The sequence below is a fragment of the Musca vetustissima genome, unplaced genomic scaffold (assembly GCF_032173495.1).
Source record: "Musca vetustissima isolate MV318-11 ecotype Yass unplaced genomic scaffold, APGP_CSIRO_Mvet_v1 utg3081, whole genome shotgun sequence".
NCBI lineage: Eukaryota > Metazoa > Arthropoda > Insecta > Diptera > Muscidae > Musca > Musca vetustissima.
The window spans coordinates 239,776-257,684 of record NW_026883736.1 but is presented as its reverse complement, the minus strand read 5'-3'; the positions used below and the strand labels follow the sequence as shown (position 1 = coordinate 257,684).

The 17,909-nt window shown below is 32.4% G+C and overlaps 1 protein-coding gene across 1 annotated transcript in view; it reads left to right on the top strand.

The window, feature by feature from the left end:
• Positions 1–16,020, top strand: part of LOC133330770 (probable 4-coumarate--CoA ligase 1) — a 37,363-nt gene extending 21,343 nt beyond the window's left edge. Inside the window, exons 3-5 of the mRNA XM_061539180.1 lie at positions 13,357–13,899; positions 15,201–15,315; positions 15,378–16,020. Of these exons, the coding sequence (XP_061395164.1) occupies positions 13,357–13,899; positions 15,201–15,315; positions 15,378–16,020 (1,301 nt within the window). The remainder of the gene's footprint in view (positions 1–13,356; positions 13,900–15,200; positions 15,316–15,377) is intronic.
• The last annotated feature ends 1,889 nt before the right edge of the window (positions 16,021–17,909 follow it).

Genomic DNA, 17,909 nt, shown 5'->3' with positions numbered 1-17,909 from the left:
TGGGTGGTAAAATTGGTCATTTAATGAAAATTTGTCAGAATTTGACCCAAAAACCCTTGGTACCAAAGTTTGAACCTACATATCGTAGGTTTATATTATAGCTAGAGATTACCGATGTTTGGAGACTTTTAGTGAAATTTGATGTAGAATATAGTTTCCCTTGAGACCTCCCCCAAAAATGGCATTTGAGGGTTAATATTGGTCATTTAATGAAAATTGGTCAGAATTTGGGCCAAAAACCCAAATACCCAAAATGTAATCGATATTTCTTATACAAATATTATAGCTACCGATATCATTTGTTCCGAGACATATAGTGGAATTTGATTTAGAATATATGTTCCATTGGATTCAAGTCCCTAAAATATCGATAAGAGCCCAAAATTGATCTCCTAATGGAAAAGTCAGAAATTGACCCAAAAAACCAAAGTTTCAGCTTATATTTCGTAGAATTATATTCTAGCTACCAAGATCTTTTGCTCCTAGTCTTATAGTGAAATTTTATACAGAATATAGTTTCCCTTGACACCTCCACCCTAAAGTGGTATTTGGGGGGTTGAAATTGGTCAGAATTTGACACAAAACCCTTAGTACCAAAGTTTGAACGTATATTTCGTAGGTTTATATTATAGGTAGAGATTTCCAATGTTTGGAGACTTTTAGTGAAATTTGATGTAGAATATAGTTTCCCTTGACACCACCCCTCTTTAATGGTATTTGAGGATTAAAATTGGTCATTTAATGAAAATTGGTCAGAATTTGGGCCAAAAACCCAAAATGTACCCAATATTTTCGACATCTATATGATAGCTACCGATTTCTTTTGTTCTGAGACCTATAGCAAAATTTAATGTAAAATATATTTTCCATTGGCTCCATCCCCATAAAATAACGTTAAAGGCCCAAAATTGGTCTCCTATTGGAAATGTCGGAAATTGACCCCAAAGCCCAAACACCAATGATTCAGTCGATATTTCGTATGAATGTAATATAGCTACCGATTTCTTTTGTTCGGTGACCTATAATGAAATTCGATGTAGAACATTATTTCCCTTGACACTACCCTCCTCCCCCTCCTTAACTGCCATTAGCCTCCCCACCTGAATTGGCCACCTAATAAAATATTGTGAAATTCGCCATATAATCAATATTAACCCGATCGATTGCGTCTGTTCTCCTTCAATTTAGGTCACACGTTTAATTATGTGATAACATGTGTTCAATATACTCTGTGCAGACCCCCCACCAAACTTCATTTCTAATCTCGTTATGTCTCAAGGTGTAGGTAGACATGTTATCACATTTCTAGAAAAAAAACTAATATTTTTTTTTTCAAATAAATATACCCTGATTGTAGACAGTTTTTGATAAGAAATGATTTGGCATTTTTCTTGTTTTTTTTGAAGTTTGATAAAAATTTTAAATGTTTATTAAAGAATTTTTGATAAAAACAATAAAATTTTTATTGCAGAATTTTTATTGTTTTTGATATATATAGACCCACCCCCCTCATTAAGGGGATTAGATAAAATTTATTTTTGCACAAAATAAAGTTAACCTAATTTGAGTGATAAAAAAAATCCAAATAGCAGACAGATTTTTTTGTTAACTCACATGATATGCAAAGTCTGAAATGTCTAAAAAAATTTATAAACTTTTTTATTAGATAAGACAATCTGATATAGTTTTTATTTTTTGGTTATGTTTTTCTTTGCCATCCAAAATGATAATTTACACATGTTTGTAGAGAAACACAGGTGTAATGTCGATGGACTTCGTATGGCGGCGGCGGCACACCTGCCAAGGTCTAAAATTTTATGATATGATAGTTAACTCACTATATATTATTAAAAAAAAATTTAAATCAGATAAAAAGTATACGGACTAAACTTTGTTCCCTCTAAAAAAATATAAATCAGATAAAAATCCAACTAAAAAATAGACTCAGATCATAAATCATCAGATTAAAGTACAAAGTCTAAGGAAATTAATATCGTTAAGGACCGACAAAGAACGTAATAGAAAATATTTCATGATCTACTTCATAAAGAGGGTTCATCTGTGGGGTTCACCGGAATTCAAATAGCGGTCATATGGGTCCTTTGTGGGTAAAAAATCCCTTAAAGGGCATTTGAAGAGCCGTTTGTTTACATTTTTCATTTCATGGCCATTTTCTCGGGCAAAACGCCGTAATTGGGTCATAATGTCAATGAAGAAAATATTCTACACAAGATTTCACCATAAGTCACTCTGCACAAAAAATCGCTAGCTATAATACATAACCTATATATAACGGTTATAAATCTATGTAAATAAATTGTTATTTTTTTCTTTTTGGGTTTATATACCTGAATTTTTCATTTTAATGCCGATTTGACCCCTTTAATGACATTTTAGGGGGTTGATGGTAATGGAGAACATATTCTACACAATATTTCACCCTAAGTCACGGAACATCAAAAATCGATAGCTGTGATATATATCAAATATATAACGGTTACTAATTGACTATATAAAAATTGCCTTATTTTTGGGATATTGTTCTTACTTCTTCCATTTCAAGGTCGTTTTGACCCTTTATATGTCATTGTAGGGGTTTTGTGGTAATGGAGAACATATTCTACACTAAATTTCACTATAGGTCTTCGAAAACCAGAAATCGGTAGCTATAACACATAACCTAAATATAACGGTTACAAATAGATGTATATAAATTATTTATTTTTTGAGGTTATTTTGTGGGATTTTGCGTTGTACTGACGCTTTGACCCGTATAATGGTATTTTTGGGGGTTGGTGGTAATGAAGATAATATTCTACACTAAATTTCACTATGGGTCTCAGAACACCAAAAATCGGTAGCTATAATACATAACCTACAAATAACGGTTACAATATGACTATGAAGAAATTCCCCTTTGAGCTATTATTTTTCCTACTTTTTTCATCGTTCTGCCGATTTGACTGCTATAATGACATTTTAGGAAATTTATGGTAATGGAGAACATATTCTACACTAAATTTCACTATGGGTCTCCAAACATACGAAATCGGTAGCTATAATACATGACCTAAAAATAACGGTTACAATACGACTACATAGAAATTACGCTTTTGACAATTATTTTCCTACTTTTTTCATTTTACTGCCTATTCGACCCCCATAATGGCATTTTAGGGGATTGATGGTAATGGAGAAAATATTCTACACTAAATTTCACTATAAGTCTCCGAATACCAGAAATTGGTAGCTATGATATATATCGACAATATAGCTTCAGCAATTTTATTATATCAAAATTCTCCCTTTTAGGAGCTATTTTCGGACTTGTCCAATTTAAAGGCCATTTTGACTCCCAATATACCATTGTAGAGGGTTGGTGGTCATGGAAAAAATATTTTACACAAAATTCCACTATGGGTCTCCAAACATAAGAAATCGGTAGCTACGATCTATATCGACAATATAGCTATGGCAATTTGATTATATCAAAGTTCTCCCTTTTAGGAGCTATTTTCGGGCTTGCTACATTTCAAGGCCATTTTGAACCCCAGAATGCTATTTTAAAGGGTTGATTGTAATGGAGACCTCATTTCACACTAAATTTCACTATAAGTCTCCGAACACCAAAAAATCGGTAGCTATGATCGATATCGACAATATAGCTGTAACAATTTGAAAAAAGAAAATTCTCACATTTTAGAAGCTATTTTCGGAAATGTTCCATTTCAAGGCCTTTTTGACCCCCAATAAGCCGTTGTAGGGGGTTGTTTTTAATGGAGAAAATATTCTACACTAAATTCTACTATGGGTCTCAGAGCACCATAAATCTGCAGCTATAATATATGTCAACAATATAGCTGTAGCAATTTGTTTATATCGAAATTCTCTCTTTTTGGAGTTATGGTCCATTTCAAGGCCATTTTGACCCGTATTATGGTATTTTAGGGGATTGGTGGTAATGGAGAATTTATTCTACACTAAATTTCACTATGGGTCTCCGAACACCAGAAATCGATAGTTATGATCTATATCGACAATATAGATGTAGCAATTCTCCCTTTATATGATCTATTTTCGGACTTGCTCTATTTAAAGGCCATTTTGTCCCCCAATATGTCATTTTGGGGGCTTGGTGGTAATGGAGAAAATATTCTACACTAAATTTCGTTTTAAGTCTCCGAACACCAGAAATCGGTAGCTATAATATATAATAAAAATATAACGGTTACAATATGACTATATCAAAACTCATCCTTTGGGCGCTTATTTTCCCAACCTTTTGCCATTGTAAGGCCGATCTGACCCTCCAAGTGTTGTTTCAGAGGGATGAAGTTCAGGGGAAAAATATTCTACACTAAATTTTACTAAAAGCCACCCAACACAAGAAGTCCGTAACTATAATGTAGGCCCATGAAAAATCAGTTACAAGCTGTGGGGTCTATTAAGACAAAAAATATTTTTTGAGGATATTTTCGAAATTTTTCTATTTGAAGGCTATGTCGAGCCTTAATATTTCTAAATAGGGTACTTTATAAGTAGTATAGAAGAAGATCTTCTACTCTGCCATATATAGGTTTCCTATAAGTCTATCGAAGATCGGTGAGGTCTTCCATAAGTCTCCTTCTGGAAAAAATTTCCCCTAAAAATCTTCTAATACTAATATCATTAAAAAATATTTTATTTATTTTGTTACAAACAAAATTGAATTTTTTAGTTAGCTTCGAATCCACAAAAAACCGGTTACGACCGGTTACCAAATTTTTTTATTTTTATTTCTTTTCTAAACCTTAAGATATATTAATCGCTCAAATGGATTTCTTTGTGGTTTCGGGGCTTGTGGAAAGGGGTGTTTCGATAAAAAGTTTTTCAAGTTTTTCTGTTGCTTTTGTAGTTTTTTTTTTTTAATTCAAAAGCCAGCCCCCTGGCTTGGTGTGTTGTTAATTAACATCAGTTGTTGTTGTAGTTTGTCTTTTTTGTTTTCTTTTTTTAATTCAAAATATTTTTTACCTTGACCAAAGTCCAAATTGTCCGACTGTCATTAGTGATGGCATACATTAAATGAAAGTTTGAAATAGAGGGGGAGGGTTCCTCTGATAAACAAAAAAAATAAAATTGAAAATGAAAACAAACATATTAACCGGCAAATGTAGAAATAAACCACAAAAAGAAATCGAAGAAAGATGACTGATTGCCCGGTTGGCTGCTGTCATCTTGTCTGCCAACTTCATATATTTAAATTAATCGAAGTTAATAAATATGAACATTTAATGTTGACCTATAACAAATTTTTGATTGCATTTTAAAATATATTTATTTGTTGTTGTTTTTTTTTAATATTTTAAATGATATTATATTTGTGCTATAGGTTAGGTTGTGGTCATAAAGCAATTTGATAAAACAAAAACAAGTGCAGCCCAATCATATATGATTCGATTTTTAATGAAGATGACTCAATTGTAGACATAAGGTGTGTTCGGCAGTGTTAGTCATCACCCTAAGGGGAATATTTTTGTAGAATATTTCAAACCTCCAACGGCTAAGGGAAGGGCTCTAATCAGGATATTCTTTGAAAGTTTCATATTTTTTTGTTATTTTTGGTTTAGAGCCCATTTATAGCAAAAGTTTTGATTTTAGAGGGTTGATGGTAATGGAAAATTTATTCCTCATAAAATTTCACTATAGGTCTCTGAACACAATAAATCGGTACCTTTTATATATAACCCTTCAAATACCAACAAGAATTTGGATATCCAATAAGAATACAAATTTCAAATGCAAATTTGGTACTCTTTCCCATTAAAGTGGCATTTTGTCCTCCATATGCCAATTTCGGGATATAGTAGCAATGAAAGAAATATTCCTCATCAAATTCCATTATAGGTTCCCAAACACGGGAAATCGGTAGCTGTACTATATACCATGCAAACATTCGATACAAATTCGGAATAATATAAAAAACTGATTTCGAGGATAAAAGTCCATCATATTCCATTACAGAGGCATTTTGACGGTCAAAATATTTTTTGAGATGGATGGTTGTAATGGAAAAATGATTCCTCATAAAATTTCACCATAGGTCACTGAATATACAAATTGGCTAGCTATAATATATATCAGGCAAATATCGACCACAAAATGAGTGTACAAACAAACAATGGAAATTCTGTGATTTTCTCATTGTAATGCCATTTTGACCCACAATAAGTTATTTTCGGAGGATAATCATAATCGGAAAATTATTCCTCATAAAATTTCACTATAGGTCTCTGAACACCAGAAATCGGTAGGTGTGATGTATAGCCATGAAATATCAGATAAAAAAATCGGTTAGAAAAAATAAAGCCTAAAGGCGTTTATTCGCACTTTTTCCATTACAAAGCTATTTTGACCTTCAAGATGTAATTTTTGGAGGTTGATTGTAATGAGAAAATTATTTCCCACAAAATTTCATTATAAGTTCCGGAACACAAGAAATCGCTATAGGACTCTGAACACATGAAATCGGTAGGTATGATATATAGCCATGAAATATCAGATGAAAAAATCGGTTGAAAAAATAAAGTCTAAAGGTGTTTATTTCGCACTTTTTCCATTACAAAGCTATTTTGACCTCCAAGATGTAATTTTTGGAGGTTGATTGTAATGAGAAAATTATTTCCCATAAAATTTCATTATAAGTCCCTGAACACAAGAAAGCGATAGCGGTAATATATACCCATAAAATATTGGTTCGAAGTCCGATATAAAAATTAAGCACATTTTGTGGGGTTAATTTTGTACTTTTATCATTCCGAAGCTATTTTCACCCCGAAGAGGTAATTTTTGAAAGTTGATCATAATGAAAAAATTATTCTTCATAAAATTTCACTATAGGTGTCTGAACACAAGAAATCGGTAGCGGTAATATATACGCATAAAATTTTGCTTCGAAGTGAGATATAAAAATAAAACATAATTTGTGGAGTTAAAGTGGTAGCTCTCTCAATACAAATCCTTTTTGACAGCCAAGAGGTCATTTTTGGAGGTTGGTCATAAGGAAAAAATTATTTCCCATAAAATATCACTATAGGTCTCTGAACACCAGAATTCGATAGCGGTAATATATACCCCAAAAAATATTTGTTCGAAGTCGGATGTAAAAATAAAGCATATTTTGTGGTGTTAATTTTGTACTTTTACCATTGCGACGCTTGTATCACCTCCAAGAGGTAATTTTTGGAGGTTGATCAAAATGAAAAAATTATTCCTCATAAAATTTCACTATAGGTCTCTGAACATAAGAAATCGGTTGCGGTTATGTATACCCATAAAATTTTGGTTCGAAGTGAGATATAAAAATAAAACATATTTTGTGAGGTTAAATTGGTAGCTTTCTCAGTACTAAGCCTTTTTTACACCCAAGAGGATATTTTTGGAGGCTGGTCATAAGGAAAAAAATATTCTCCATAAAATATCACTATAGGTGTCTGAACACCAGAAATCGATAGCTGTAATTTAGACCCATCAAAAGTCAGTCAGAAATCGGATATCAAACTAAAACATATTTTGAGGGGTTAATTTCGTATTTCTCCCACTACAAAGCCTTTTTTTACCCCCAAGACGACATTTTAGGGCTTTGGTCGAAATAGAAAACTTATTCCTCATAAAATTTCACTATAAATATCTGAACACAAGAAATCGATAGCTGCAATATATTCCCATCAAATATCGGTGAGAAATTGGATATAAAAATGAAGCCTATTTTGTGGGATTTATTACGTACTTTTCCCATTGTGAAGCCAATTTGACCTATAAGAGGCCATTTTTGGAGGTTGATCACAATGGAAAAATTATTCCTCATAAAATTTCACTATGGGTCTCTGAACACCAAAAATCGGTAGCTGTAATTTAGACCCGTCAAAAGTCAGTCAGAAATCGGATATCAAACTAAAACATATTTGGAGGGGTTAATTTCGTATTTCTCCCACTACAAAGCCTTTTTGACCCGCAAGAGGGCATTTTAGGGCTTTGGTCGAAATGGAAAAATTATTCCTCATAAAATTTCACTATAAATATCCGAACACAAGAAATCGATAGCTGCAATATAATCCCATCAAATATCGGTGAGAAATTGGATATAAAAATTAAGCCTATTTTGTGGGATTTATTACGTACTTTTCCCATAGTGAAGCCAATTTGACCTATAAGAGGCCATTTTGGAGGTTTCCTCATAAAATTTCACTATGGGTCTCTGAACACCAGAAATCGGTAGCTGCAATTTAGACCCATCAAAATTCAGACAGAAATCGGATATATCAAACTAAAACATATTTTGAGGGGCTAATTTCGTATTTCTCCCATTACAAAGCTATTTTGACACCGAAAACGGCATTTTAGGGCTTTGGTCGAAATGGAAAAATTATTCCTCATAAAATTTCACTATAAATATCTGCACACAAGAAATCGATAGCTGCAATATATTCCCATTAAATATCGATTAGAATTTGTATATAAAATAAAGCATATTTTGTGGGGTTAATTTTGTACTTTTCCCATTGCCAAGCAAATTTGACCCCGAAAAGGTTATTTTTGAAAGTTGATCATAATGGAAAAATTATTCCTCATAAAATTTCACTATAGGTCTCTGAACACAAGAAATCTGTAGCTGTAATATAGACCCATCAAAAGTCAGTCAGAAATCGGATATCAAACTAAAACATATTTTGAGGGGTTAATTGCGTATTTCTCCCACTACAAAGCCTTTTTGACCCGCAAGAGGGCATTTTAGGGCTTTGGTCGAAATGGAAAAATTATTCCTCATAAAATTTCACTATAAATATCTGCACACAAGAAATCGATAGCTGCAATATATTCCCATTAAATATCGATGAGAATTTGTATATAAAATAAAGCATATTTTATGGGGTTAATTTTGTACTTTTCCCATTGCGAAGCAAATTTGACCCCCAAGAGGTCATTTTTGAAAGTTGATCATAATGGAAAAATTATTCCTCATAAAAATTCACTATAGGTCTCTGAACACCAGAAATCGGTAACTGTAATTTAGACCGATCAAAATTCAGTCAGAAATCGGATATCAAAACAAAACATAGTTTGAGGGGCTAATTTCGTATTTCTCCCATTACAATGTCATTTTCACCCTCAAGAGGTAATTTTTCGAGGTTGATCATAATGGAAAAATTATTCCTCATAAAATTTCACTATAGGTCTCTGAACACAAGAAATCTGTAGCTATAATTTAGACCCATCAAAAGTCAGTCGGAAATAGGATATCAAAACAAAACATATTTTGAGGGGCTAATTTCGTATTTCTCCCTTTACAAAGCTATTTTGACCCCGAAGAGGACATTTTAGAGCTTTGGTCAAAATGGAAAAATTATTCCGCATAAAATTTCACTATAAGTCTCTGAACACAAGAAATCGGTTTGTGGAATATAGACTCATCAACACTCAGGCAGAAAACGGATAGAAAAATAATATATAGTTGGTGGGGTTAAAATCATACATTTTTCATTATTTCCAATTTCGAACCCCAATGGCTAATTTTTGGAGGTTAATCATAATTGAAAAATTATTCCTCATAAAATTTCACTATAGGACTCTTAACACAAGAAATCGGTAGCTCTAATTTAGACCCATAAAAAATCTGTCAGAAGTCGGATATAAAAACAAAGCATATTTTGTGGGCTTAATTTCGTACTTATCCCATTGCGAAGTCAATTTGACCTATAAGAGATAATTTTTGGAGGTTGATCACAATGGAAAATTATTCCTCATAAAATTTCACTATAGGTCTGTGAATACAAAAAATCCATAGCTCTACGAAATAACTGATAAACAAACGGCAACAAATTGCTTATAGAAACCTAGTTCGTACATTATCCTTTGCAAAGCCCCATGTTGGACCCTGAAAATAACTTATAGAGTCTAGTCTAGAGGATTAATATATTTTACAAAAATATTCGTTAGGTAGTAGACAATAATATTGCCTCTCACACCGAGGACCTATAGTATTGGGATTTCGAATAAAAATAATAAGTTTTCAAAATTCAAATTATTTTCCCAAAAATATAGATTTTCTTTGGAGGAGAGCTATCAAAAAAGCCCATAAAGAGAGCAGCTACGGCCTGAATATATTTTACAAAAATATTCTTTGGAGTGCTAGTAGCAATATTGCCTCACATTTCTTAGAGCTAAGGTGTCATCGGGATCCGAAAAAAATTGATATTTTAAAAATGGACCAAATTTTTAATATTTTTTGCCCAGAGTAAAGCTTCAAACCCCTCTCCTCTTTCTTTAGATATTTTTTGGTAGAATTCTATTTTTTTTTTTTTTTTTTTGCTTTTGTTCCACTGTGTAAATGTGTAGCCCACATTCCTGAAATGTTGTCAACCTCTGCCAACCGGCCTAAAGACAAGTTGCACCACCACCCTGCTGCAGCTTTGTAATTGTTTTTTCCCAGGAAATTCCCATTTAAAGCAAAATAATTAGATAACGGCATACCATATCTAGTTTCGCCGATATCTATAAATGCAACTAGGCCTGTTTTGAGCCGGTTCCAACCTGCAGTAGCTACCTAAGTTCTCTGTGTTATACAAACACCTTACAAAGTCGCTGCAATCCGCTTTTGTCCTGCCTTTTCTCATTCCAAGCGATAAGATATCATCTTCATTATAAGCTTGTGAAACAACAAAATAATTAAGTGCAATAAATTGCATTCAGAATTTTATTTACAACAACAACAACAATAAAAGTCAAAAAACAAACAACAAAAACAAATTCACATTCATTACGTATTTTTTTATGCGAGGGATAAACAAATTGCAAAAAACTAAAAGCTAATTTTTTTATGGACAATGGAAATTAGACTCGAAGGAGTTCCATATTATATTCTCAGCCCCTCTCCCTCCTATCCCTTCCCTTTCGCCCCTTTGCCTAATATCACATTTCCAATTATTGATAAGTGAAACCGAGGAGGCAACCTGACCTTGGCAAGTAGTGACTTTCATTCATATTATTAACGATATCGAAATGTAATAAAAGAAGAGGGAGGGAGGGGGGTGCGATGGGGTCCATGTTAATTATTTAATTACAATCATTAATAATGGATGGAAGAAGAAATGAATACAAAAAGGAAATGAAAAAAAAAGAAAAAAACTAACCACAATTTTTTTGATAAACACAAATGTGAATCATTCATAAGAAAGAAGGCATTTACATGACACAACCATTCACGTTAGCGGGTTGAGATGCAGGGGAAAATATTCCTTATCGAATTTCACTAGGGGTCTGAGAATACAAAAAAATATAGGAATTATATATAGCAATGCAATAACGGTTACAATATGGGTATATACGAAATATATAATTTTGGGGGAATTTTTTGTAAAACATTTTCAAGTAAGCTCGAAATAACCCTCCAGAACTCATTTTCGTGGCAGGGTATTAAAGTACGAAATATTCTACAGAAAATTTCATTATAGGTCTCGGAACACAAGAAATCTCTTGGGGTAATATGTACCCCCGAAATTGACCAAAGAAATATTGGTAGAAAAATAATACACATTTTTAGGAGGATTTTTTGAAATAATATTAAATTGAGCTTGAAATATCCCTTCAGAACTCACTTTCGTGGCAGGGTATTAAAGTACGAAATATTCTCCAGAAAATTTCATTATAGGTCTCAGAACACAAGAAATCTCTAGGTGCAATATATAGCCCCGAAGTTGACCAACGAAATTTAGGTAGAAAAATAATACACATTTTTTGGTCGAATTTTTTTTAACATTTACGAAATGTTACGATTTTGGTTGCTCAAGTTGGATCTAGTGGGCGGATGTCAAGGAATGAAATATTCTCCATCAAATTTCATTATAGGTCACCGAACACAAGAAATCGCTAGCTATAATATATATCCCAAAAATATCGGCCACAATTTGGGTATTAAACACAAAGTCTCTTTTGAAGGTCAATTTCGTACTTTTCCCATTACAACGTCATTTTCACCTTCAAGGGATCATTTTTCGAGGTTGATCATAATGGAAAAATTATTCCCCATAAAATTTCACTATAGGTCTCTGAACACAAGAAATCGGTAGCTGTAATAAATACCAATCAAATATCAGTCAGAAATCGGATATCAAAATAAAGCATATTTTGAGGGGTTAATTTCGAACCTTTTTCCATTCCAACCCATTTTTGGATACAAAGAGGTCATTTTTCGAGGTTGATCATGAAGGAGAAATTGTTCCTCATAAAATTCTACTATAGGTCTCCGAACACAAGAAATCGGTAGCTGTAAAATATATTCATAAAATATACGTCTGAAAGTGGATATCAAAATAAAGCATATTTTGAGGGGTTAATTTCGTACTTTTTCCATTACAATGTCATTTTGACCACCAAGGAGTCATTTTTCGAGGTTGATCATGATGGAAAAATTGTTCCTCATAAAATTCTACTACAGGTCTCCGAACACAAGAAATCGGTAGCTGTAATTAGGACCCATAAAAAATCAGTCGGAAATCGGAAATCAAAATAATGGCTATTTTGAGGGATTAATTTCGTTTTCTTCCATTACAATGTCATTTTGTCCCGCAAGGGGTCATTCTAGGGGGTTGACGATAATGGAAAAACTGTTCCTCATAAAATTCTACTATAAGACTCTGAACACAAAAAATCGGTAGCTATAATATATATCCAACAAAAATCAGTCACAAATCTTATATCAAAATAAAGCATATTTTGAAGGGTTAATTTTGCACCATTTTCAACCGCAAGGAGTCATTTTAGAGGGTTGATCGTAATGACAAAAATATTCCTCATCAAATTTCACTATAGGTCTCTGAACACAAGAAATCGCCAGCTGTAATTTAGACCCATCAAAAATCAATACGAATTCGGATATCAAAATAAAGCATATTTTGAGGAGCTAATCATGTACTTGTCCCATCAAAATGCAATTTTCACCTCTAAGAGGTCATTTTTCGAAGTTGGGCATAATGAAAAAATTATTACTCATCAAATTTCACAATAGGTCTCGGAACACAAGAAATCGGTAGTTGTAATTTAGACCCTTCAAAAATCAGTCAGAAATCGGATATCAAAATAAAGCATATTTTGAGGGGTTAATATCATACTTTTCCCATTACAATGCCATTTAGACCCGCAAGGGGTCATTTTAGGGGGTTGATCGTAATGACAAAAACTTTCCTCATCAAATTTCACTATAGGTCTCTGAACACAAGAAATCGATAGATATAATCTATATCATTAAATTTTCTATTACAATTTATAACTTACAAATTCTAAACATTAACTAATCTCTCTCTCCCCCTCTCTTTCTCATTACAGAGGAAATTGCCCGCCAATTGACCTTCAGTGAAGCCAAATTTATATTTGGCATTGCCAAGGGCTATGATACCCTCAAGGAAGCCTGTAAGCTGGCCAAGAAAGACTTGCCCATTGCCTGCATCCGCATGTTTCCCAATGAAACGTTGCCCGATGGTGCCATCGACTTTTTCGAATTATTTAAATATTCCGACAACGTCGATTTCAATCAATTGAAACAATATGATATTTCACCCAATGATTTGGTTATGTTACCATTTTCATCGGGTACCACCGGTCTGCCGAAAGGTGTAATGTTATCCCACAACAATATTGCAATGAATTGTGAACAAGTTCAACAGGCGATACATATTGATTGTACTCAGAAACAGGAGGTACTGCCATGTGTACTGCCCTTCTTCCACATTTATGGCCTGTCAGTGATTATGTTGTCGAAAATCGGTCAAGGTGCCAAAATGGTGACACTGCCACAATTTAAACCGGAGGATTTGATGAAGGCGTTGCATGAATATCGTGCCACCATGTTGAATTTGGTGCCACCAATTGGTAAGTTATGGATTTTTTTTTAGTTTCCATCAATTTTTGAGGTGTGGTGACTTTTTGGGGAAACTCACCACACCTTGAAAATTATGTTTTTGGCATTACAAATCAATTAGTAAGTAATTAAAATAGAATTAAATGAATTTTACATTTCTCTAAACGAGAAATTTTCAAAAAATTGCCGATCCCGAACCAGTATAACAGTTTTTTTCTAAGAATATTGAATATTCTTAGCTTTTCCTATGTGATACAATTTTTTTGAGCCTTGAAATTGATTTTAGAATTTATTTCGCTTGATTTTCCGTAATTTTTGTGGTGTGGTGAATTTTCTGAAAAACTCACCACACCCTAAAAATTGCTGGAATTGCATTAGAAATTAATTCGAAGTTAAACTAAATTAAAATAAAAATGTTATTACAAAATTTTCAAAGGAAAATTTCAATATTTCCTATTTTTCCAAAGAAAAGGCAGAGCTTTTCGAAAAATTAGAAAATTATTAGATATTTCTCAGTTTTTAAATATTAGAAAATTATTTCGAGCCTTGAATTTCATTTCAGAGTTAATTTCGGCTGATTTTCCATCATTTTTGAGGTGTGGTGAATTTTTCGAAAAACTCACCACACCTTAAAAATTGATGGATTTGCATTAGAAATGAATTCTGAGTTTCATAAAATTAAAATAAAAATTTTATTGTATATTTTTGAAAGGAAAATTCCATTATTTCCTATATTTCCAAAGAAGAAATCTGAAAATATCAGAAAATTAGTAAAATTATTAAATATTTCTTAGTTTTTAAACAACGGACAATAATTTCGAGCCTTGAAATTTATTTAAGAGTTTATTACGGTTGATTTTCCGTCATTTTTCAGGTGTGGTGAATTTCACAAAAAACTCACCACACCTTGAAAATTGCTGGATTTGCATTAAAAATAATTTCCAAATCGAATAAATTTAAAATAAAAATTTTACTAATTATTTTTTAGCTGGAAAATGTTAATATTTCATATTTTTCGAAGCAAAGTCAAAGATTTTCCGAAAATTTGTAAAAATATTGAATATTTCTATGTTTTCAAATAAAAGAAACATTTTTGAGTCATAGAATTGATATAAAATTTAATTTCTGTTAATTTCCCACAATTTTTGCGGTGTGGTGAATTTCACAAAAAACTCACCACACCTTGAAAATTGGTGGAAATGACGTAAAAATGATTTCTATGTCTAATAAAATCGAAGTAAAACTTTTATGAAGCATATTTAAGAAGAAAATTTGTAATATTTATTATTTTGAATTATTTTTTTATTTCCAGCTCTCTTCATGACCCACCATCCCAAGGTAACCCCCGAAACTTGTCCCGAATTGAATGTTGTTATGAGTGGTGCGGCCCCAATTAGTGCAGCCGATGTGGAACGTTTCTTGAAGAAGTGAGTGAGAGAATACACCCCACCCCCTTTTCCGTAACATAACTAAAACCTTTCGTTTACAGATTCCCCAATACCAATTTCCTGCAAGGCTATGGCATGACTGAATCCTCTCCCGTGGTACATTTAACACCACTCGGCAATACCCGTTACTCTTCGATTGGTGTTTTGACTGCCAACACCGAGGCTAAAATCGTTTCGCTTGATGCTGATAACCACACAGGCTTGGGTCCCAATCAACCCGGTGAATTGTGTGTCCGAGGTCCTCAAGTTATGGCTGGCTATTTGAAAAATGAAGAAGCCACCCGTGAAACCTTCTATCCTGGCGGCTGGTTGCGTACCGGTGATGTGGCCTATTATGATGAGGATGGTTATTACTATATTACCGATCGTATGAAGGAGCTGATTAAAGTCAAGGGATTCCAAGTACCTCCCGCCGAATTGGAGGCTATTTTGAGAGATCATCCCAAGATTGTAGAGGCAGCTGTCTTTGGTATACCGCATCCGGTTAATGGTGAGGCACCAAAGGCCTTGGTGGTGTTGCGACCCAATATGGAAGCCACCGAAGAGGAGATCTACAATTATGTGGCCGAACGTGTGGCATCCTATAAGAAATTGGAGGGTGGCATTGTCTTTGCCAGTGAAGTTCCTAAAAATCCTACGGGAAAAATTTTACGTAAAGTATTGAAGGAAAAATATTCCAGTTAATAAGGACGACGAAGACCAGCCAATATCCGGGTGGGGGCTTCGAGAATTACAGTTACAGTGTTGATATCACAGTTATAACTATAATTATATTTGTAATATTAAAAATGTAGTTAACTAGTCTTAAGATATTTTTTAGGTCGTAAGTGTTGTCAAAAAGAAGAAGAGGAAGACAAACAAATAGGGAAGGGTAATTTTTTTCTCAAAACTATTTTTTTTATTTTAATTTTTAATTCGTTTTTATAGAAACCTCCTGCATTTATATTTGTAATCAATTTGTGTTATCAGTTTGTTTTAATTATTATTTTTTTTAATATTTTGACTTTTGAGTATTTTGTTTTTAAGTTTTGAGAAAAAATTATTGTTTTTTAGAAAAACAAAAAAAATTAGATTTTTTTTGGAGAAAAAAATAGTTTTGGCAAATGCTTTTTGAAATTACTGTTAAGGTCCGTTATAAGACTATTTTCTTGTTAAGATTCTTGTATATGTGTAGTTTGTATGTGTTATATAAATATATATTTAAAAAAATTGTAATTTTTTTTTTTTGTATAATTGATATGTATGTATATTTATATAAATGTTAAAAAAATCATAGCTATGTACGAAAAGAAAATGAAAGACAAAATAAAAAAAATTGTTTTTTAGGAAAACAAAAAAAGATTTGTTCGTTTTTAAGGTTTACAGTGGCTGAAAAAAATATTTTGAGTCCTCAAATTGATTGCTCTTGTATTTTCGGATGATTTGCCACATATTTTGAGGTGTGGTGAATTTCTCGAAAAACTCCCCACACCTTGAAAAATTCTGGGTTTGCATTAAAAATCTTTTCTTAGACGATTACAACTGAAATAAAATTAGTATTTAACATTTTCTAATAGAAAAATATCGATATTTCATCCATTACCAAAGCAGTATAACAGTTTCTTTAAAAAATTGACGGAAATAATGGATATCTTCAGACTTAGAACTATTCAAAAATTATTTTAAGTCTTAAAATAGGTTTTGGATTTAATTCCGCTTTATTTGCTATCATTTTTAGAGTGTGGTGAATTTCTCGAAAAACTCACCACACCTTGAAAAATTGCGGATTTTCAATAAAAATCATTTCTGAGACGATTACAAGTGCAATAACATTTATATTTAACAATTTATACTAGTAAAATGTCCATATTTCATCCACAAGCGAAGCAGTATAACAGTTTCTTTAAAAAATTGACGGAAATAATGGATATCTTTAGACTTAGAACTATTAAAAAATTATTTAGCGTCGTGAAATAGGTTTTGAGTTTAATTCCTATTTATTTTCCATAATTTTTAGCGTGAGGTGAATTTTCTCAAAAAACTCACCACACCTTGAAAAATTATGGATATGCATTAGAAATCATTTTTGAGACGACTATAAAGGAAATAAAATTTATATTTTATTTTTTTATTTTATATTTATATTTTTTTAATGGAAAAAATACATTACCGAAGTAATATGACAGTTTCTTTAGCAAATTGAAAGAAATATTGGATATTTCTGGTCCTGTAGATATTACAAAATTATTTTGAGTCTTGTAAAAGGTCTTGGGTTTAATTCTTGTTAATTTTCCATCATTTTTAGCGTGTGGTGAATTTCTCGAAAAACTTACCACACTTTGAGAAATTGTGGATTTGCATTAAAAATCATTTCTGAGACGATCGCAAATGAAATAAAAGTCATATATAATATTTTCTAATAGAAAAATGTCGAGATTCCATCCTTTTCCGAAACAATATAACAGTTTCTTTAGCAAATTGAAAGATATATTGGATATTTCTGGTCCTATAGGTATTAGAAAATTATTTTGAGTTTTGTAAAAGGTTTTGGGTTTAATTTCGCTTTATTTTCAACAATTTTTAGAGTGTGGTGA